This window comes from Gilbertella persicaria (assembly GCF_025201335.1).
Source record: "Gilbertella persicaria strain CBS 190.32 chromosome Unknown B0P05scaffold_82, whole genome shotgun sequence".
In the NCBI taxonomy this organism is placed as follows: domain Eukaryota; kingdom Fungi; phylum Mucoromycota; class Mucoromycetes; order Mucorales; family Choanephoraceae; genus Gilbertella; species Gilbertella persicaria.
In genome coordinates, this window is record NW_026252043.1 from 58,715 (window position 1) to 79,059 (window position 20,345).

The following is a 20,345-nucleotide window of genomic DNA, read 5'->3' on the forward strand; positions in this document are numbered from 1 at the left end:
CTGGTGACAGTTGGGGTATTGACTTAGCTGGTCCATTTACTACCTCAGCTCAGGGCAACGAATACTTGTTAGTCATGATAGATATAGCTAGTAAATTTTATGTATTGAGAGCTATACCTGATAAATCAGCTGCAACTGTTGCTAAAGAGATACTGAACGTTATCTGCACCTTTGGACCTATGAGGAAAATCCAAAGCGACCATGGAAAAGAATTTATTGGTTTTCTAATGAACACTATAAAGAAACATATCGGTTTCGAACACGCGTTAATTTCACAATATCATCCAAGAGCAAATGGTGCAAGTGAAAGAGCGGTTCAATCAGCTGTAAAAACCATAAAAAAACAAATAAATGGAAATGTGGCTGAGTGGGACTACATGGTAGGACCAACCCAATTATATCTAAACAGTAAATATAATCTCAGAACGAAAAGCACTCCATTCTCTTTAATGTTTGGTAGAAATCCTAATGACTTTGAAGACTTCAGTCAAGAAAAGGATATAAAAACAACGGAGAAAATAAATAAGGATTTGCAACAAAAAATAAAATACATGACTGAAATAGTCTTTCCTGCTGTCTATGAACAAGCAAAGAGCGTAGCAGATAAACAGAAATTAAGGTTTGACAACAAGCATAGAATACTTGATATTCCTATAAATGCAACTGTAATGATTTTAGTTACAGACAAGCAAAATAAGCTTGATCCTCACTATAAAGGATTCTATAAAATAGTCAATAAAACCTCTGGTGGCTCTTATGTATTAAAGAATGAACAAGGATTCATTGAGCCTAGAAATTACCCACCTTCTTTACTAAAAGTTGTATCAGATAAGATTGTACCTGAAGATAAACAATATTATGAAGTGGAAGCGATAATAGGACATAAAAAGGATGCAAACAATAAGTATCTCTATAGATGTAGATGGTTAAATTATGATGAATCTCAAGACACATGGGAACCTGAATCTTCATTCACTGATCCTAAATTCATAACAGAATATTGGAGAAGAATAGGTGTAATTCCTGAAAGTGTCAAGGCTATCAATAAAGCCAATAAAAAGTCATTGAAGAACATAAAGGATCAAGAAACACAATTAGATCAACATTCAGGAAAGAGAAAAAGATCGACAAGAAACAATACAGATCAAAACAAAAAGAATAGAAGATCTTAAATAAGCTTGTCGGTATTAGTCAATACCTGGGTGGGGATAATGTGATGATCTGACATTAAATAAGTCTTCATTTACATACTAAAATACATCATAGTCAATTTACATCAGAAATAGACATAAAAGAACCTCTTGTACTGAATAAGACAATGGATCTTTTAATAGATCAAGACTTATAACCGAAATCCATAATTTATATTATTTAATTAATTTAAAGTAGTCTATGATAATAGAGACTCAGTCATTTGCATGAACTCTACTACTACTTACTCCGACATCTCTTCATGTATAAATATGCTAGAATAATTTATAATCAAAAAGAACAAATAAAAATTGTATAGAACAGTCTCAAAGTATCTACCTTTGTCTCTATATCATCTTATTATATAACTCTATTATCAAAACATCACAGTCTCATGTATTTTTTAAATACAATGTCTCTATTTCTCTTGTACGAATCATTCCTATCTTTTGCTCAAGACATACCCTAGAAAATCATATTATAGCAGAGTTTCTAAAGCACTTTAAGCTATAGAAATTCATCAAATACCACTATTGACAAACCAGAAAAAACCTTGCTTTAATTCTCATACAGACTCTTACTTCCTGATTTTTTCAAAGCGTCTTTGTATCAAATTCAGTTGTACCAAGAAGTGTCAAAACAGTGTGCTTTTATTCTCTTTCATCTTTTTATTTAATTGAATAAAAAAAAAGAATATTGGCTCTGTCTCATATCTACTTAGTTTATATATTTAGCGGGTGCGTAGTATTTTATTCCTCTTTTCATGTCTGTTCATCTTGAAAATAAACGACCGAAGCGATCAGAAGAGACTTGCATTACAAAAAGACAAAAAACAGAACCTACTCAAAGTACTTTACAGTCCTATTTCAAGAAAGAGCCATCCAACTCACAAGACATACAAAATAATGCTGCTTTTGATACATGTCCTATTTGCCACACATCACTCAATGAAGGATTGATTGTAGAAGCGGAACTGCATATCAATTCTTGTCTAGACAGTGTAACATCAACTGATGGTAAGGATATTAACACAAAAGCAGCAGATCAGCCAAACTTGATCAAGTCATGGGCCACTTTATTTAGTACAGCAACACATACAATCCGTGGTATATGGAGCTCACCAAAAGACGATAAAGCACCTGGCCTCCTTGAGACTGAATCAAGTTGGTGGTTTGGCGAGCAAAAAAAAGGATGTCAAGTACCCTATTATAAACGCTTAGCAGGCACTACAATGGTTGTAGACGCATTCTCATTTGGCGACATTCCAGGATGTGAAGGATACTTTTTATCTCATTTCCATGCTGATCATTATACAGGTCTTGACCGCAATTGGACACATGGCCCTATTTACTGCTCAGAAGTTACTGCTCGATTAGTCAAAAGAAAACTAGGAGTCACGGAGGACTTTATTTATGCATTACCTTTAGATGAACCATGTTTGCTTCCAGGCATGGATCAGCTTTTTGTTACGCTGATTGACGCCAATCATTGTCCTGGTGCAGTTATCTTTCTGGTTACTGTAGGTAAATTAAGATACTTACACACTGGTGACTTCCGTGCATGTCCTAAAATATGCCTTCATCCCTTATTAAAAGAACCAATTGATATTGTTTATTTGGATACTACTTACCTTGATCCCAAATACTCATTTCCCTCACAAGACTCTTGTATTCAATCAGCATGCCAACTTGCAAAACGTCATAGCACACGATATTCAGATCCTTTATTGGAGGAGGGGAAAAGTATTATTTCTGCTTCAAATGCATGTCAGCAGGAACATCGTTTGCTTATTGTAGTAGGTACTTATTCACTTGGAAAAGAGCGCATATTTATAGGTACATGATAAATCTAAATGGAACATATTTACTCAAGACTGCTACAATAGAAATTGCAAAGGCATTGAACAGTAAAATATTTGTGACGGAACAAAAGAGACATATGCTAGACTGCTTTCATGATTCAGAACTCAATGCTATGCTAACGGACGAACAAAAAGAAGCTCAAGTTCATGTTATTCCGATAGGACATCTTGTACCTAATGTAAGCAATCAAAACTCTGGTTTATAGATAACACATTATTTGTTGTAGAACCTTGAGGCCTATCTTTCTAGTTTGGAACCTCATTTTAGCCAAATGATTGCTCTTAAACCAACTGGTTGGACCTTCCAAGCGTCATCTGATCCCAAGACAAAATCGCAGCAGGAGAAAAGATCACTTGAAACAATAATCAAAGCGAGACCACCTGATCTTGTGGCAACTAGCCTCAAACCCTTTTATGATACCTCACGTCTGAAAATGTATGACATCCCTTATTCAGAGCATTCTAGTTTTCGTGAATTGGCCATGTTTATTGCTAGTCTAGATATACGCCGCATTGTGCCTACAGTGAATGTGCACAGTCAAGAGAATCGGTCAAGGATGAGCAAATTGTTTGAAGAATGGAACAGAGATAAAAAAAAGCTAATTAAAGCGAATGGTGGCTCAATCAAAATTGTAGATTATCCGTCCATAAACTATTGGTAACAATTGACAATAGTGAGTTGGTCTGTACCACCTTTTTTCTTTCATGCTTCTAGACTCATTTCATATAAAAACTTATTCTTATTTAATTCAGCCATCGCTTATAGCTATTTTAAAGAAAAAAGGGGCAGGTAAAAGCAATTGTCTATAAAAGGCAAGACTTGTTATCAGCTGAGCAGCAAATACAAAAAGAAAGAGAGATAAATATAAACTACCCCTTTTCTTTCTTTCTTTAAAATACCTTTATGTTTTCACAACAACAACAACAACAAGACTTTATCGAGAATTCGGATCACTCTGCCATGTTTATTAATACACCAAGATCAAGAAACAGCTTCACTCCACAACAATCATCGTCTTATAGCCTGCATTCATCTAGCTTTGGCCCTATGGCGATTAATAATCCAAGCAACGGTATTTCTTTTACTGATCCTTCAGCCAACTGGTTCGGGACCAGTATGGATTCAAATGGGTCTTCTTTTGGTCAATCTCCTGTATTTGGTGGTAGAGACTTGTTGATTACTCCTTCTAATTCTACTGGGCATCTTATCGATACGTTCACTGGAAACGAAGATGACGATTTAAGCCAAAGAAAGTAAGTAGTACACTAAAACGTATGGTTTTCTTATACTTCCAAAGTCACCAAGAAATCTTTGAGAAGAGAAGAAGACGTCGTGAGTCTCATAATGCGGTTGAAAGAAGAAGAAGAGATAACATAAATGAAAGAATTCAAGGTACTTAGTTTTTAGTATGATGGAAATACTGATGCTATATTAGAGTTATCTACTTTATTGCCCGATCGTTTATTGGAGTCGGTTCCTGCAAGCTCAAATGTGATGACTGTTACAACTGGACAAAATGGGACCAATGGCAAGCCTATCAATAAAGGTACTATTCTTAAATTGTCTGTGGACCATATCAAAGAATTAAGAGAAGAAGTCACTAGCTGCAAGAGCAAGATCCAAGAACTTGAGCGTCTTATTGAACTTGCTAAAAAGAATCCCAATAAAGAAGATTTGTACAATCAACAACAGGTGATGCACAACATGATAAATTCCCAATCTACTGGTAGAAGACATGAGCGTATTGGCTCAATACAATTCCAACAACAGTTTGGTAAACTTCATATCAATGGAGAAGAACAACAGCAGCAAGCATAGACAATGTCTATATCATTTGATCTATTTTATTATATATATAAGCATGTATTTCAAGTAGCATGATCTATTGTATTCCCATCACTTTATCTATATTTATATATTAAATACGCTTTTTTTTAAAAAAAAATACTATTTGCATAGTGAATCACTGCATGAATAAAATACCAGCCTTTATATAAAAATTGGGGACTCTTTTTTTTTTTTTAGCGGGGGTAGATTTTTCCATCTCTTCTTTATAATAAAATGGTTACCACTATTCGTATTGGCTATGGTAAAATAGATAGACAAAAAAGAACTATTTGTTTAACGCGTTTATGACAGTTCCAGAACATTTCTCGACACCTTTGTATATCGCACGCGATCTTGATTATTTTAAAGAAACAGGTGTCAACGTTGAACTTGTCTTGTGTCCAGGTAAGAAAAAAAAAACGCATAGGAAGTATTTCTTATCAACATGCCTATAGGTGGTACTGGTGAGGTAAATAATATATATATATATTTTATTAGAAGTCTTCATAGACTGAATACATTGGCACATTAGATGACTGCTAAGCTTCAAGATAAATCACTTGATTTGGCCATTGCTTTAACAGAAGGCCTTGTTGCAGGTATCAGTAAGGGGCAAGATTGGTACAAAATTGTAGGTACCTATGTGGATGCTCCCCTATGTAAGTTAGCACACATTATTATATAAATATTCATCTCTATGTATTAGGCTGGGCACTTTCTGCTGGTAAGAATTCCAAGCATGATTCAATTGACACACTTTACAAGACCAATGTTGCTATTTCTCGCTATGGATCTGGATCTCATATTATGGCCTATGTACTTGCTGACCAACGTGGTTGGCTTAAGAAAGAAGAGAAGCCCTTTGACTTTACTGTCTTGAACAATTTTAAGGCTATGCGTGATGGTGTGAATGATGGTACATGCGACTATTTTATGTGGGAAACATTCACAACAAAGCCCTATCATGATTCTGGTGAAGTAAAGCGCATTGGTCAGATTACACCTCCTTGGCCCGCCTTTTTATTTGCTGCCCATGTTGATTTATTGTCTGCTGATAAAGAAGGCTTAAAGAAAGTCTTGAATGCTATTCAGCGTGCAACAGCTTTGTTTATGGAACAAAAGGAAGACGAATCTGTGAAGCATGTCATGCGTATTTTAGAATACCCTGAAGAAGACGTTCGTCGTTGGTTCAAGACTGTTCATTATGCTGAACATCATCAACAAGTCTCTCGCAATGCGTTAAACGTAACTTTGAATACATTGTTAAATGCAGATGTTATCTCTAAACTCACAAAGCAAGTTGAAGAACTTGTAGATCCTCAAGTTGCTGAATTGATTAACTAAATAAACACATATGTATGAAAGGAAAATGTCCAATAATCTTTCTTTTTTTTATATACAAAAAAAAAGAACTGTATATATATAAAACCGCTTTAACGGTAAGACTTTTGGTAACGAGCACGGGCACCGGGACCAGCGAACTTCTTGGGTTCACAACGACGAGGATCAGCAACGAGGAGAGTACGGTCGTATTGGACAAGGATTTCCTTGATTTCCTTCTTGGCAGCTTCGTCAACAAACTTTTGGTAGAAAGCAACAATGGCCTTGGCAAGAGCTTGACGGATAGCGTAAACTTGAGAAGTGTGACCACCACCATTGACTCTGATTCTGATGTCAACGTTAGCGAAACGTTCTTCACCCAAAAGAAGGATGACTTCGTAAACCTTGAACTTCAAGATCTCGGGTTCGAGGAGGTCAATGGGGGAACCGTTGATACGGATAAGACCACGACCACGCTTACAGTGGGCAACAGCAGTAGCGGTTTTCTATAAAAAGCATTAGCCATTGAACACAACAAAAGGGAGATTGCAAGCCCATAAGAGCAACAGAAAGAGATAAAGAGTGAGAGAAAAACGATGGGCAAGTTGATCTGATTGAATTTATATCGTTGCTATCCATTGCAGTCTCTACATTGTCATCATTGGATCATGCATTTGCTTTTACACACATAACCCATGAGATACCCATTGATATAAACAACACGGCAAGTCGTTCTTCCATACTATTCGTCTGTTCCTTGTGGTCTGTCTATGATCTCATGCTCCTCTCTTTTCCGTTGCTGTGATGGCAATCCTCTTTATTGATTTTTCGAAACTAACCTTGCGACCGAAAGTTTGGACAGCTTCCATTATCTATAATAGCAATTAAAAAGATGTATTTTAGCATATTGAGCAATGGATGATGTTGATGCAGGATGGATTATTTACCTTTAAGTTAAGAGAAGGAAAATAAGGATGCGACCAAGTTTTCTTAATAATCAGTTACGTCCGCGCGTGTACACTTGTCCTTCTGCCTCTGTCTGTAATTTGCCTTGTTGGGGAGTTTCGTGTAGATTTGTTTTCGGTCCCGGACTTTTTAGTGTCAATAAACAAAACACTAACGTATGTGACTTGCGTTTGATGGAATAACCAAATAAAATCTTTTGTTTGTTTGAGATAACGATAAGACAAGGACAAACCATCTTCTCGGTCTTCTTTCTCTCTGAATTCAGCGGTCATTCAAGTCCACTAAACCGGGAAATGCCGGGCCAAATAAACGACAAGCGGGGTTTAGTATCAGAATATCATCATTAGAGTTTAGGTCCAATCTTTTTGTATGGAGCCAATCAATCTGACAATAAACATTTGACAGCAGAAAAAAAAAAACTATATAAATACGCCCATTTTTTTCTTCTTCATTCTTTTTTTTTCTTTACTTTATATCCGTCAAAATGGCCACTCCTACTCTTGCTCACTTCAAATTGCCTCAAATCGATAATGAGCCTATGGTAATTTAAATAAAATCAGATTTGTTTTGTTTTATTTGTTTCTCACACGCTATAGCTCAACTATGCTCCTGGTTCTGCTGAAAGAGTCAAGCTTGAAGCTGCAGTCAAGGATATGGTCGCTCAAGGTACTGTTGAAGTCCCTGTTGTCATCAACGGCGAAAAGATTTACACTGGTAAGACTGCTGAACAATTGAACCCTTCCGACCACAAGTCTGTTGTTGCAAAGTACCATGAAGCCGATGCTACTCTTACCCAAAAGGCCATTGATGGTGCTTTGGCTGCTAAGGCTCAATGGGAAAGCCTTCCTTTTAACGACCGTGTTGCTGTCTTCTTGAAGGCTGCTGATTTGTTGTCTGCCAAGTACAGGTAATTATTCAATTACTACTTTTTTTTTTGGGATTGTGAGAAAGTTTGAGTATGTTACACATACACATGCCGTTTTATACAATTGGAGGGTTATACATAGAGAATACGCGTATACTCATATATGGTTAATATAGATATAAGGCTATGGCTGCTACCATGCTCGGTCAAGGTAAGAACATCTGGCAAGCCGAAATCGATGCTGCTGCTGAACTCTGTGATTTCTTGCGTTTCAACTGCAAGTACGCCGAAGAAATCTACTCTCAACAACCTCCCAAGAATGCTCCCGGTACCTGGAACCGTACTGAATTCCGTGGTCTTGAGGGTTTCGTCTTGGCTGTTTCTCCTTTCAACTTCACCGCTATTGGTGGTAACTTGCCTGCTGCTCCTGCTTTGATGGGTAACGTTGTGCTCTGGAAGCCTTCTCCTGGCGCTGTTCTTTCCAACTACATTGTTTATGAAATCTTGGAAGAAGCAGGTCTCCCTGCTGGTGTTATCCAATTCGTCCCTGGTCCTGCTGAAGAAATCTGTGGCCATGCTATTGCCAGCCCTGACTTTGCCTCTCTTCACTTTACTGGTTCCACTCACGTCTTCCGTAACTTGTGGCAACAAATCGGTAACAACATCCACAAGTACAAGAGCTACCCTCGTATTGTTGGTGAAACTGGTGGTAAGAACTACCATTTGTTGCACCCTAGCCTTGATGAAGCCGGTGTTCGTCATGCTGCTTTGCAAACCATCCGTGGTGCTTTTGAATACCAAGGTCAAAAGTGTTCTGCTTGTTCTCGTGCTTACGTTCCCGCTTCTCTTTTCGCTCAATTCAAGAAGGAATTGGTTGCTGAACATGCCAAGATCACTCAAGGTCCTGTCACTGAATTCCATCACTTTGCTGGTCCTGTCATCAACAAGTTTGCCTTTGACAAGATCAAGGGTTTCATTGACTATGCTTCTACTCAAGACAGCTGTGAAATCATTGCTGGTGGTAAATACGATGACTCTGTTGGCTACTTTATCGAACCTACTGTGATTGTGACCAAGGACAAGTTCGCCAAGACCTTGACTGACGAAATCTTTGGTCCTGTCCTCACCATCTATGTCTATGACGATGTTGACTTTGAAGCTACTTGCAAGCTCATTGGTGAAACCACTGAATATGGTTTGACTGGTGCTTACTTTGCCAAGGACCGTGCTTCTATTGTTGCTGGTTCTAACTTGTTGCGTAACACTGCTGGTAACTTTTACATCAATGACAAGTGTACTGGTGCTGTTGTTGGTCAACAACCTTTCGGCGGTGGACGTGCTTCTGGTACCAACGATAAGGCTGGTTCTTGGTCTCTTTTGGTTCGTTTCATCTCTACTCGCACCATCAAGGAAAGCTTTGTTCCTATTGAAAACTTTGCTTATCCTTCCAACGCTATCTAATTCCCTCATCATTTTTTTCTGTAAACACATCTCACACTACCTTTTTGTAATTAAGAATAAAAAAAACAAAGTTCATGTTTAGATTTATTTGATAATATGTTGATTGGGTGCTAAACATGCTTCTTGAACATCAGGCACGATAAACACTTGAATTCCTTCTCTCTTTAAAAGGCTAATGCCCTCACAAGTCACTAAATTAGGAGGTTCTCGTACGCCTAAAACAACGCGTTTAATTTTAGCTTCGATAATTCGGCTGGTGCAAGGTCTGTTTCCTGATAGCCGAACAGAGCATGGTTCCATGGTTGTGTACATGGTGGTATCCGAGAGATCCATAGAGGCATCTACCTTTGCTAAAGCACATTCTTCTGCATGTGTATTCCCGGGCAATTCGCGTGAATAACCTGTACTTAATAACTTTCCATCTTTGTCTACAAGGGCGGCACCTACACAATAAGCTTGAGGTGCTGGGATTGATTTATGCGCTTCCTGTATGGAGAGTTGCATATACTCAAGGTCTTGAGGTTCATAGGTATAAGGTGTTTCAAAAGGATCTGTCATCATTAAAAAAAAAGGAAAAGGGAAAAAGAACTGGGATTAAACAATTTTTTTTTTTATTCTATTAATATGTGTGAGATTGATGAATGAGAGATGAATGATACAAAAATAGTGAGGATTATTTCTTTGACTTCTTCAAAGCCTTCTTTTCTTTTCCAATTTGGCAACTTCGTCTGCCTTTTGTTTGATACCGTGTTGCATCTTTGCATACAGCTTTCTTTGTTTATTTGTCATCATGACTGTAGCCATTTCTTTCTGTTCTTCTTCTTCAATTTCGGCAGCTGTGCGTTTCTTTGGCTTCTTCACTTCTTCTTCTTCTTTCTCGACCATTTCCTCTACTTCTTCATCCTCATCACTTTCTACATTGTTGTGAGGAACATAGTCACCTTCCTTAGCTTCAACGAAGGGAGATAAGTGAGGAGGCAAGACAGCACCAGGTTCATAAAGACTGGGCTTCACAATCTTACGAGCATTGATACAGTCTGCAACCCATTGAGGTTGAACATATGTACGAGACAAGACACGGTTTCTGACAACAGGGCGATCTGTGATTTGATACGTGATGATTCATCAGATTCGGGGAAAGGAGGGTTGAGACCAACAGAGGGATCCCAACTCACTTCACCACCGCATGATCGAATCATAAACTCAAGAGCGTAACGAGGTGTTTCACGGGACAAATAGAACTTTTGGTCTTTAAACAAGTTTTGCAAGTCGGATGTGGCGTGTGTGGCAGCTTGGATCTTGGCAAGTGTCACTGTGTTGTCTTCTTCAGGAGCAGCTGATTTGAATTCATCGACGTTGGTGGCTTCTTCTTCCTCGTCGTCATTGTTTTTGGCAGCAGCAGTGGATTTCATCATTTCGTCCAAATGGAAACCGCCTGTTTCGTCCAACTTGGGAGGATAAATCATGTTCATTTCATTGTATAACTTAAAGTTCACAAAGCCAACAAGTGTACGGTAGAATTCCAAAAAGGTCAACATGACACGGAAATCAACGTCTGTAGGGATATCTTGAGAGAATTGGTAAGGAACAACCCAAGTGATGGTTTGACCCTTAATTTCAGCTTGATAATAGATACCCTTGATAGAAAAGAAACTTTGCGAAGACTCTTTGACTTCATGACATAAGCTTGGAATTCAGAAATAAGCTTTTGACAATCAGCAACAGCATCAGCCTTGATTTTGTTGTCAGCAGGAAGTTTGGAGAACAAAAAGAGCATGGATAATGCATCATCCAAATCACGAAGTGCATCAATAAAAGAAGGATATCTTTCTTTAACAATGTGATCCAAGGTATAGACAGGTTTGTTGTTTTCCTCTAATGACTTGGCTGCAGAGAATTCACCTTTGTGAAGCACTTTGTTGAGCTTCTTGGCGAATGCCTTGTATTCACGGAACTTAACTAAAAGTGGTTCGTGAAGCAAATATTTGATATCCTTGACATAATAAAAGGTGGAAGGTGCTGTACTGCCCTTGTTGGCCTTCTTTTTGTTTTTGGGTTCACGAGGGTAAATACCCTTCAAGATACAAAGACGTCTACATATAGAGAGAGAGTGGTGAGTTATGTTTGACAGATCCATAAAAAAGAGTTTACCTAAAGTCAGCAAGGGAGATCTGGAGCTTATTTAAAGCTTGTTGTCTAGTGATGTAGTTGGCGGCGGCACCCTTAGTTCCCTTCTTGATGATCTTACCCATTATGCAGTTAAAGAGAAAACTTGAAAGAAATCAGACTTTGAAAAAAAAATCCTAAAGGATTGTATTGCAAGAAAAACAGGAGTTTGTGACCATTCTTTCTTGTGGCTTATTCTCTTGCCAATTAAGGAACAAGCGAAGCATAATCCAATGATGTTCCTACAGACGCTTAAAACCGAACAAGAGACTAAATGCTGGTTATGATGGCAATAGATCTCCCTGTTGTAATAGTGTAAATATCTCCTTATATATCAAATACAAATATATTTGTTTTTATCTTGTGAGAAATAAGCAAAGGATTCTTCTTTTGATAGGATGGGTGACATTACAAGTCAGTATGTTGTTTCTCGGCATATATTTGCTCATAGTTCACTGTATGTAATAAAACAAACTGTTGTATTACAAAAGAAACATGTCAGGGATTATGCAACTTAATCTGAATAGTTAGAGACTTGATTGGCCACGGAGTTTCCATGGAAAATGTAGGTACAAGATTCTGAGTGATTGTCCAAGGAGAGATACATAATAATATATACCATTACACTAGAGGTTCAGTCATTTGCATAGTATTTATTCAAATAACCTAATGAAGAATTTAGTGAAAATTAAGAGATTTTTTTTAAAAAGGATTTGAGAATGCTCTTCCGAGCCAAGAAGGTACAGGTTTGAAACAAAACTCCTTTTCTTCTTAGAGAATCTATGAACCTAAAAACTGGTATGATCTTACGTTTGCAAAGATAAAAAAAAACAAAGAAAGTTTATTGGGTATTTACAATAAGGTTTTTTTATATATATATAAATATTAGTTATAAAAACATTGACCCGTATATGTGTTTCAAACAATAAATAGACATGTATGTTACTGAGAAGAAAAAGTAAGAGCTCTAGTCAGTGCAGCAGTAGTAGGCGTATTGTCAACATGGGCTGTGTTCTTTCGATAATGCAAGAACTGGCCAAAGATAATAGCATCCAAGAACAATGTACCCAAACTACCAAATAAATAAGGCAATGATTGCATCAAAGTCTCTGCTGTGTGCCCTGGATGAGCTAAAATACTCAGGGCATAAGTAACATTACCCGATACAGCAAAAAAGAACAAAGCCAGTGAGAGTCCCTGGGTTGAATGGCGCTTGAAATTCTTGTAGATTTGTGGTATACGGGACAACAGATAAAGTGAATTACATATCCAAGCCAGGGTCCAGCCAAATGTGACAGGATTTTCTGTTGACAAGGCAGAGACCATAGGATGGGAACCGAAGTTCCAGCCAAAGAGCAGTACTCCCATTAACATGGTACTTGTCTTTGTGTTTGAAACAGAACCATACTTGCTTGAGACAGAAGTAATATCTTCCATGGTCTTTGTTAGCTCAAGCGTATTTTCATGAATCAAGGCTGATGATTCTTCATCGTTGGCCAGTTGGTCAAATGTGTTGATTTTCCAGTCATCTTCTGAACATTGCAAGTCGCCTTTGCCATAATAAAAATACTGAAAGAGCAAGATGAGATCTGTTGAAACAAAATAAGTAGCTAAATAAATCTGAAATGGCAATTGACTGTTTAGTATACAACTGAGCATGTTGCCAAGGTCGCCTATACATAATGGAATAAACAAACATGAACGAATCACCCCTGAGGGTTTCATCCTACCTGCTAGCCAAAAGTACAAGAGGTACAGACTAAGCCCATCAGCAGAGCGTAACTTATAATTCTTCATGACCTGACTAGGGTGACATGTTAAATACAAAAAAAAATCAGGTATAGCAACTTACGGAATTTGAGCATTTAACCAACAAAAGATGGACAAATAGCCCAAAAAGACACTCAATGCATTAAGATAACTATGTATGCAAATACCCAAGACAGACTATAGAGGAATGATGAGTTGACATGTTGACTGAACAAGACAACTTACATTGATCCAGCGTAAATAAGCGTCAGTATCTTCAGTTGGAATACACTCCATTCCCTTTTGTTAATAGTAAATGGAAGAAAAAAAGAAAAAAAAGAAAAAGCAAAGGTCATCCTTTAATAATCAAATGGAAAATGCTGATTTATTCAACTCCAATCAGCTTCTTTAAAGTAAAATTTCCTTTTCAAGGTTGATGCTCAAGAATAAAAAAGATATTGCCCGAGAACATATCTATCTTGTAGTATCAGCAGATCTCTAAACGATGAGTAATAAAATAGAAATTAAAACAAACAAACAAACAAACAAACAAGAAGAGAATAACACACTGATCTTTATTTTTTTTTAATTTTCACTATATGGTATGAATGTCAAACAAGACGATAGATTGCAGAAAATTCCAGTAAAAAAAACAACCATAAATAAAAGAGGGATCTCTGCCAATCATAATCAAGGACTTGTTGGGGTAATTGCATAAATTCTCTATCAACTTATGGGAATTCTGCACTATCTCCATCTCTCACGTTTTGATAACCACCTGAAGGAAATGCTCCTGGAGCTTCTGACCAATCTAGAAAAATTAAGTAATCAAGAATATTTCGTACTGTGTACTCACTTCCAGCATTTAAAGAATCACCGCGTTCCTTGAGGATGTTGGCAGCAGAATATACAGTAAAGGGCTAACATCATTGTTTAGTCATGATTGTAACACTATCCATGACTTTACCTTAACAAACAAGCTAATTACATTAAAGCTATCCCAAACAGTTATGATCAAAGCTCGTCTTAATAGTTGAAACTTACAATTTGGCAAAACCGAATCCACTTTCAGCTTGTGGGTTACCACCATGTAAATAAAACCAAATCAAATCCAAAAAGATACTGAGACCAAGTGCTCCTGCAAACTTAATAAAATCAGAACAATAACCTCCTTTCTTTTATAGCACTTACTGTCTTTAAGGGTGTGGTAGACTCACGGTTATTGAAAGCCCAAATACCAAAAAAGAAAATAGGGATATTATAGGTAGGGTTGCTAGCAACTGCGCCTAAGAGAGAAAGGCACTGACATAGAATGATAAGACGTGTTTTTATTATGCAATATGGTAACTTACGAGATGAAGCCCTAAAAGACTGGCTAGATTAGTTTGTTGAACAGCACTTTGTACGAAATCCATAGGAAAATACACAGAGATAAATGAAGGAAACAAACGGATTGAAATGTCAGTTGACGGACTTTAAAGTGCCTAATATCTTTAGAATTCAATCTGACGAAAAAAATGAAATTAAAAGCATTAAATCAATCAAAGTGCTCTAAAGTATAGAGTTATTGCAAAGCTGTATTAACAAAATTTTTTAGTATATAAAAAGGCGCATTGAATAGTACTAGAAAATTAGTATATCTGCTGTTTAGATTTTGAGTGAACCTTTTAAAACGCTTATACTGTTTTTGCCCTATATTCATACACTTTTTAAAATTCGTCGCTTTGACTATGTTCCAAGGCCTTAGACATGCATCTTGTACTCATATATATTATAGTAAAATGTTAATGTATCGCTTGCAAATTACAATTTTGTGAAAAAGGCCAAAAATGATAAGGGTATCATAAGGGCTCAAAGTCATTTTTTGGCTTTTTCGAAGCTTATCATGTTTTTATATCAAACACTCGAAAAAAGTGGTTTTGATTCATTTTTGTTCCATTTTTATGCAATAAATGTGTCTTTTGATGAACTCATGAGGTGTTTTTTTTAAGTCGCCCAGCTATTCTATTGAATACTGCCTCTGCAATAGGTTTATTGGTTGAATAAACTTTTTAGGTAGCACCAAATAAGCTGATCTAGTTGCTCCATAATACAAGTATTGCTTTTATTACATTAATGCCAGGCATTTTTTTCACCAAAAACATTTCTATCTAAGGGTTCTTCACAATCTAAATCACAACATACATTGGGTGTTTTGCATGACTCAACAAAGGAGACATTGCTAGGTGGCTTATTAGCCATGATTTGCTTCAAAAATGGTATGAAACGGTCTATTTCCAATCTACGGCTTACATCTTTGTAGTATTGCAAAAAGGGATACCATGATAGGCCCGGTATATATTTATCTAAGAGAGGCTCTGGGTTGCTGGTCGTCAAGAATTCTTGCATCTGTGTCTTGTTGAGTTCAAGATGATATGCACTCAAGATGTGTTGTGCTAGCTCCTCTTCGTATTCTTTACACGCTTCGCTATTGCATTCAAAATTAAAGACTCGGCGACCAATGGCTGTCATTGGCCACTTGAACCACCCGTCATTCCAATACCTGGCCATGATAGCAATCGCCACAGCATCCTGCTTCATAAACAGACCAGCGCCTAGTCCATTACCATAAGGTGCGATCAGGATATCCAAGTCCTTGACTACATGAGCTGTGTTCACTAGCGTACAGTCAGATTCAAAGTCAATAGAGACCACACTGAAATCAATATCGTCTTGCTCTTGTGTCATGGCCGTCAAACGAGAGATCAAATCAGGCATATTAGTCACGTGCCTTGAATGTTTTCTGTTTAGGATGCCTACTCGATATTGTCCTTGTTGCTTATACACAAGCCTTGATGCTTCACATGCATTATCTTGCGTATGTGGTTGATCAAATACAAATTGTTTATAAAGATCATAATGTTTAGCAGGCACTTGGTTTTCGCAATAGGGATGAGAGCATCGGTTGCCTGTGCCGACAATAGCTCGTGAGAAACAGATGGGCTGAGAAGAAGGCAGTGACACATAATCTTGTTTGAGAACAATATCATGGTCACCTTGAATAGGAAGCAACAAATCGAGTTTGGCATGTTTATCATCAAATGTGCCTGCACGCATTGTCCAGGACTGCTCTGATGCGCCATAGTCTTGCATTGTACTATAGAGTGGTATCAGCCCATTATATAACATATGAGAGAAATGATGTGGAGAGTAAAGACCATAGACAAAGACAGTTTCATTGATATACTGAGTCTTTATGCTGCTGCTGGTATAATGAGCAGGTTGGAACCAAATGTCTGAAGATTCATCAGCACTCATCACATTGACACGAGGTGGTTCTTTATCTGAAATCACAAAGGGATCTCGATAACGATCAAGACACAAGTTGGTAAACTCGCAAATTTGACCTCTACCAGAATTTCGACAAGTCCAGGTAGACTTTTTCGTTGGTCTTCCCGCTGAAAATAGCCATAGATAACAAATTGTCCATGTTGTTGTAGAAATAAGTACAAGGCAAGCCAAAAGTTTTCTGGAATTATTTGTAAACAACATCACGAAATAAAAAAAAAAAAAAAAAAGTACAAAAGTGCATTTATTTTTTATTTATTTATACACCTAGAGAAACAAACGCATTATTGTTGTTACCCGAAGGATCCATCAAAAGTAAGTTTTCATTACTTTGAGGCATTTGTGCATAAAATGTATTTTGTTGTTGTTGTTGTTGCTGTTGTTGTTGGTATTCATTTAGAAACATATTGGGGGTAATTGGGCTATGTGGACTATAAAGGCTTGGGATATCATCATCGGGTACAAATGGACTTGGACTAGGAGACACAGGTGTATTGAGTGCTGTATGATATGCACTTAATGCAGGCGAATTTGGATCCATTGGACTCATAGCTGGGGACAAATTGAATTGAGAAGATAAATTATGCGTTTGAACTGTAAGCGCAGGAGGTGGCATGCGTTGATGCTGTTGTGGCGGTGGTGGTTGTGACGTTTGTGAGGAATGAGGAGGAAGAGGCGGTGAAGGAGAAGGCTGTGCCATATATTGCGATTGAGAAGGTACGATTGTATCATGAGAAGTAATGAATATGGAGGGTGGTCTTTCATTGGTATTTGTTTGCTCAAATCCGTTCATATTAAATTCAGGTGGCATTTGTACTATAAAATGGGTTCAATAAATTTGATTTAAGGTTTCTCTTTAATTTACTTTACATGGAGCACCTTGTTTGGAAAGAAAGTCGAGCATATTCTTGAGTACATAGTGCTGTCTTTGCTGTCTTGACCTTGTCTCTTGTAATTCACATACTACTTGAGAGAAATTGTCCTGCAATTGCATTAATCGCTGCACCATTTCTGATTGAGAGACCTGCATCATTGCCATATGTGAATTGATGTCGCCCTGATGATGAAACCGACTGGTGTTATTCTCGGATTCAATTGATTTTCGCTTGATTTCGTCCAACAAGTCTGGTCTATCTTTGATAAATTTTGAATGCGAAAACTCCCATATTTGGTTTTCTGCCAGCGTACGATGTCCTCGAGGCGACTTATTGACTTTGTGGAAGCCATACCTACATTATTATAAGTACAGCATGACATATATGATACTTACATGTTCAGTTGTCTAACAAAACTACTAAAGTTGTTATGCTTAAAATGTTTGGGCAAGACATCTCTTGAGAACTCCATAATGTTGCACACAATAAAAGAAGAGCCAGTATAATTCCATGCAATCAAATGCTGGTATTGAGTATCTACAACCATGCTATATATGATAAGGAATAAAATCTCAAAATAATAATAAGCAGCTTGGCTTACTTGTACAACTTGTGAACAAACGTATTGCTTGAATTGGATTTATTTTGTGTGTTGGAAGGTGGCGGCTGAAGGGACCTCCCTTTCGAAAATTGGTTATTCAATGATTCTCTGGGTGAACCACCTGGTGAAACATAGGGTGAATTCATGGGTGAGGTCCTTGGTGAACCAGAAGACGAAGCTAACGAACTCGTATCAAAGTTAGAGATAGAGGACAAAGAAGGCACTCTGCCGTGTCGTAACATAACAAATAAAGAAGGAAAAAAAATAAAAAAGAAAGAAAAGGGGCAATAAAAACGGTATTTTTAGAGTCACGTTAAAGATATACTTATTCTACTTTGTTTCTGCTAGTTGTTCTTAAATAACAAATAGGTCCAAACTAATACAGTCTATACTGTTTTGATCCGTTCAGCGTAGGTTGAATCCATTCACAAAACACGATAAAATAATAGCTATTAACAAAATCAGTATCCATGTATTATCTCTTTTTTCTTTTCTTACCTGTACTAATGTGCTACCATCCGTGAAGCTAAAAATAGATAAGAAACTTATTAGGTTTTCAATATTGACTTATTTCACTTATAGCACCTAAAAGCAAAGGTACAGTATGTCACCAAGATCTTAGTTGTCCACAAAACTCATTATCAATATTCCAGAGAATAAAAGCAATAATGAACCCAGAAGCAGATAACCACAATAAGGATTGCATGCGAGGACGCTCATAGGTTATTGTTTCAGGTATCTTGTAATACAGCAAAGTGGATCGATAAACGATACCCAAGATCAAGATTGCATAACATAATTGATGGAATACAGGATTATTGATGATCAAATAAGACCAGGTTACAATGGCTGAATAGAGCGTTAATGCCGTGGGTATTTTATAATCATTCTGACTGTTTGGATCTGCAAGGGAACTAAGCATTACACGTTAAGGAGTAGTTCATGGGATCCATTGCACCTACGTGAGCCACATCACAATGCTTGCAACATAAATCACTTTTATATAAATAGATATGATACAAATAAAAACTATATACTTACTTTGTAATTCGTCTAATAATTACATTTCATATTGAAGTGTCATATGGAAGCACCATCTAACAAGCAGTCAGCATAAGCTACTGTCATCTGTACATATACGAGCCAAATCTAACAAAAACGATACCTAGGTAGGCCAAAATAAAGTCTTTGTTGGACCCGTTTCTCAAAATGTTATAAACACCAAAAAGAGAAATGACAACTTGCGAGCGAATTAGGTATTACATTTATGGATCTAAAACCTCACTTACGAAATGCTAAATTTGTGGCCATCCTTTTGAGCAAAAATTTTTGCGTACCATGAAGTTTTAATTTGTGTAAATTTGATTGGCCAAGACACTAAATAGTTTTCCTTTCAAAAAAAAAATTGGAATAAAATGTAAAAGACAGGCCTTATGTACTTCATATCAGTCAATGGTAGACGTACTATTATGTTGAAGGTTAGTTTTCTCGAGAACAATAAACGAAAATTAGACTCACACTGGTTCCCAGTTATAATTTGTTAAACATGCCGCTACCATGAAATAAAAAAACTGAATAATTTGTCCAGCATTAATCTACTCTCCCACACGCACATCCATTACGATAACAAATAAGCCACCAATGGAATGATTTTTCCTTTTACTATACCAGGAAAGTCTTCAAATGAGTCATTTTGTTATCTTTGAAACCGTCCAATAAAAATTGAGAGATGCAATGCGTATATAAGTTAAAATATTTATCATATCTTTCTTCTTTACTTTTTACAAAGTTTTTTTTTTAATACACATCGGGTTTGGTTCACCCTCTTCTCTATCTATTTACAAACAAGCACTTATTTTTGCGCACTTACTCTCTCTTGCTCTTAATTAATTATTCTTCTTGCTCCTTCTTCCTAAATATTTTGTAAAGCTTTCTATCACCGTTATATACGATGGCTTTCACCGCTTAAATTGCTCACTTCGTTCTAGACCTCGGACGACAACATACAACAGAACCAGAACCTTTACCAATTTTACCTCTTAATATCTCGATTAAAATCCAAAAATAAGCCAATATGGTTTACACCAACATTTCGTTATTATGTTTACAAACTTACACAACAAAAAAGACGCCCA

At 37.0% G+C, this 20,345-nt stretch overlaps 11 protein-coding genes across 11 annotated transcripts; 4 read left to right on the forward strand and 7 right to left on the reverse strand.

The window, feature by feature from the left end:
• Positions 1-2,422: 2,422 nt before the first annotated feature.
• B0P05DRAFT_582305 (DNA repair metallo-beta-lactamase-domain-containing protein) lies at positions 2,423-3,714 on the forward strand (the record flags this gene model as incomplete). The annotated part of the gene is made up of 3 exons (XM_051582167.1): positions 2,423-3,026; positions 3,077-3,231; positions 3,280-3,714. 3 exons carry the CDS (start codon positions 2,423-2,425, stop codon positions 3,712-3,714), a joined length of 1,194 nt encoding a protein of 397 aa, XP_051429261.1.
• Positions 3,715-4,013: 299 nt separating this feature from the next.
• Positions 4,014-4,871, forward strand: B0P05DRAFT_582306 (helix-loop-helix DNA-binding domain-containing protein; the record flags this gene model as incomplete). Its single annotated transcript, XM_051582168.1, has 3 exons — positions 4,014-4,306; positions 4,351-4,445; positions 4,489-4,871. The coding sequence occupies 3 exons, from the start codon at positions 4,014-4,016 to the stop codon at positions 4,869-4,871; spliced, it is 771 nt and encodes a 256-aa protein (XP_051429262.1).
• A 215-nt stretch (positions 4,872-5,086) lies between these two features.
• On the forward strand, positions 5,087-6,248 carry B0P05DRAFT_565734 (uncharacterized protein). The gene is made up of 3 exons (XM_051580985.1): positions 5,087-5,285; positions 5,336-5,539; positions 5,587-6,248. The coding sequence occupies exons 2-3, from the start codon at positions 5,413-5,415 to the stop codon at positions 6,222-6,224; spliced, it is 765 nt and encodes a 254-aa protein (XP_051429263.1). The 5' UTR covers positions 5,087-5,285; positions 5,336-5,412; the 3' UTR covers positions 6,225-6,248.
• Positions 6,249-6,313: 65 nt separating this feature from the next.
• B0P05DRAFT_601065 (40S ribosomal protein S16) lies at positions 6,314-7,256 on the reverse strand (the record flags this gene model as incomplete). Its single annotated transcript, XM_051583246.1, has 3 exons — positions 7,148-7,256; positions 7,040-7,072; positions 6,314-6,706 (listed from the first exon to the last, which is right to left on the reverse strand). Exons 2-3 carry the CDS (start codon positions 7,067-7,069, stop codon positions 6,314-6,316), a joined length of 423 nt encoding a protein of 140 aa, XP_051429264.1. The 5' UTR covers positions 7,070-7,072; positions 7,148-7,256.
• A 333-nt stretch (positions 7,257-7,589) lies between these two features.
• Positions 7,590-9,550, forward strand: B0P05DRAFT_500931 (1-pyrroline-5-carboxylate dehydrogenase). Its single transcript, XM_051575442.1, has 3 exons — positions 7,590-7,707; positions 7,763-8,073; positions 8,208-9,550. Exons 1-3 carry the CDS (start codon positions 7,651-7,653, stop codon positions 9,490-9,492), a joined length of 1,653 nt encoding a protein of 550 aa, XP_051429265.1. The 5' UTR covers positions 7,590-7,650; the 3' UTR covers positions 9,493-9,550.
• A 12-nt stretch (positions 9,551-9,562) lies between these two features.
• Positions 9,563-10,074, reverse strand: B0P05DRAFT_565740 (cytidine deaminase-like protein). Its single transcript, XM_051580986.1, has one exon. The coding sequence runs from the start codon at positions 10,051-10,053 to the stop codon at positions 9,577-9,579; it is 477 nt and encodes a 158-aa protein (XP_051429266.1). The 5' UTR covers positions 10,054-10,074; the 3' UTR covers positions 9,563-9,576.
• A 108-nt stretch (positions 10,075-10,182) lies between these two features.
• B0P05DRAFT_601068 (Pescadillo N-terminus-domain-containing protein) lies at positions 10,183-11,937 on the reverse strand (the record flags this gene model as incomplete). Its single annotated transcript, XM_051583247.1, has 4 exons — positions 11,644-11,937; positions 11,129-11,585; positions 10,565-11,102; positions 10,183-10,529 (listed from the first exon to the last, which is right to left on the reverse strand). The coding sequence occupies exons 1-4, from the start codon at positions 11,742-11,744 to the stop codon at positions 10,183-10,185; spliced, it is 1,443 nt and encodes a 480-aa protein (XP_051429267.1). The 5' UTR covers positions 11,745-11,937.
• A 531-nt stretch (positions 11,938-12,468) lies between these two features.
• Positions 12,469-13,719, reverse strand: B0P05DRAFT_565743 (PQ loop repeat-domain-containing protein). Its single transcript, XM_051580987.1, has 4 exons — positions 13,654-13,719; positions 13,511-13,605; positions 13,389-13,462; positions 12,469-13,331 (listed from the first exon to the last, which is right to left on the reverse strand). The coding sequence occupies exons 1-4, from the start codon at positions 13,702-13,704 to the stop codon at positions 12,601-12,603; spliced, it is 951 nt and encodes a 316-aa protein (XP_051429268.1). The 5' UTR covers positions 13,705-13,719; the 3' UTR covers positions 12,469-12,600.
• A 243-nt stretch (positions 13,720-13,962) lies between these two features.
• Positions 13,963-15,286, reverse strand: B0P05DRAFT_565746 (uncharacterized protein). Its single transcript, XM_051580988.1, has 6 exons — positions 14,760-15,286; positions 14,599-14,709; positions 14,452-14,552; positions 14,375-14,402; positions 14,264-14,327; positions 13,963-14,218 (listed from the first exon to the last, which is right to left on the reverse strand). The coding sequence occupies exons 1-6, from the start codon at positions 14,820-14,822 to the stop codon at positions 14,139-14,141; spliced, it is 447 nt and encodes a 148-aa protein (XP_051429269.1). The 5' UTR covers positions 14,823-15,286; the 3' UTR covers positions 13,963-14,138.
• A 233-nt stretch (positions 15,287-15,519) lies between these two features.
• On the reverse strand, positions 15,520-18,452 carry B0P05DRAFT_592596 (HSF-type DNA-binding-domain-containing protein; the record flags this gene model as incomplete). Its single annotated transcript, XM_051583008.1, has 5 exons — positions 15,520-16,844; positions 17,032-17,550; positions 17,605-17,963; positions 18,005-18,157; positions 18,211-18,452. The coding sequence occupies 5 exons, from the start codon at positions 18,450-18,452 to the stop codon at positions 15,520-15,522; spliced, it is 2,598 nt and encodes an 865-aa protein (XP_051429270.1).
• A 183-nt stretch (positions 18,453-18,635) lies between these two features.
• Positions 18,636-19,132, reverse strand: B0P05DRAFT_592597 (ceramidase-domain-containing protein; the record flags this gene model as incomplete). The annotated part of the gene is made up of 3 exons (XM_051583009.1): positions 18,636-18,659; positions 18,709-18,736; positions 18,822-19,132. 3 exons carry the CDS (start codon positions 19,130-19,132, stop codon positions 18,636-18,638), a joined length of 363 nt encoding a protein of 120 aa, XP_051429271.1.
• Between the last annotated feature and the right edge of the window lie 1,213 nt (positions 19,133-20,345).

Bases quoted from the DNA above. Each gene is read 5' to 3' on its own strand.
- B0P05DRAFT_565740 (XM_051580986.1), bottom strand. From the start codon at position 10,053: ATGATGACAGATCCTTTTGAAACACCTTATACCTATGAACCTCAAGAC.
- B0P05DRAFT_565734 (XM_051580985.1), top strand. From the start codon at position 5,413: ATGACTGCTAAGCTTCAAGATAAATCACTTGATTTGGCCATTGCTTTA. The intron at 5,540-5,586 runs GTAAGTTAGCAC...TCTATGTATTAG, and splicing joins CTATGTGGATGCTCCCCTAT to GCTGGGCACTTTCTGCTGGT.
- B0P05DRAFT_500931 (XM_051575442.1), top strand. From the start codon at position 7,651: ATGGCCACTCCTACTCTTGCTCACTTCAAATTGCCTCAAATCGATAAT. The intron at 7,708-7,762 runs GTAATTTAAATA...CACACGCTATAG, and splicing joins AAATCGATAATGAGCCTATG to CTCAACTATGCTCCTGGTTC. The intron at 8,074-8,207 runs GTAATTATTCAA...TGGTTAATATAG, and splicing joins TTGTTGTCTGCCAAGTACAG to ATATAAGGCTATGGCTGCTA.
- B0P05DRAFT_565743 (XM_051580987.1), bottom strand. From the start codon at position 13,704: ATGGAGTGTATTCCAACTGAAGATACTGACGCTTATTTACGCTGGATC. The intron at 13,606-13,653 runs GTAAGTTGTCTT...ATTCCTCTATAG, and splicing joins CTTATTTACGCTGGATCAAT to TCTGTCTTGGGTATTTGCAT. The intron at 13,332-13,388 runs GTAGGATGAAAC...CATTATGTATAG, and splicing joins CTTGTACTTTTGGCTAGCAG to GCGACCTTGGCAACATGCTC.
- B0P05DRAFT_565746 (XM_051580988.1), bottom strand. From the start codon at position 14,822: ATGGATTTCGTACAAAGTGCTGTTCAACAAACTAATCTAGCCAGTCTT. The intron at 14,403-14,451 runs GTAAGTTTCAAC...TGTTTGGGATAG, and splicing joins GGATTCGGTTTTGCCAAATT to CTTTAATGTAATTAGCTTGT. The intron at 14,328-14,374 runs GTAAAGTCATGG...CAATGATGTTAG, and splicing joins TAATTAGCTTGTTTGTTAAG to CCCTTTACTGTATATTCTGC.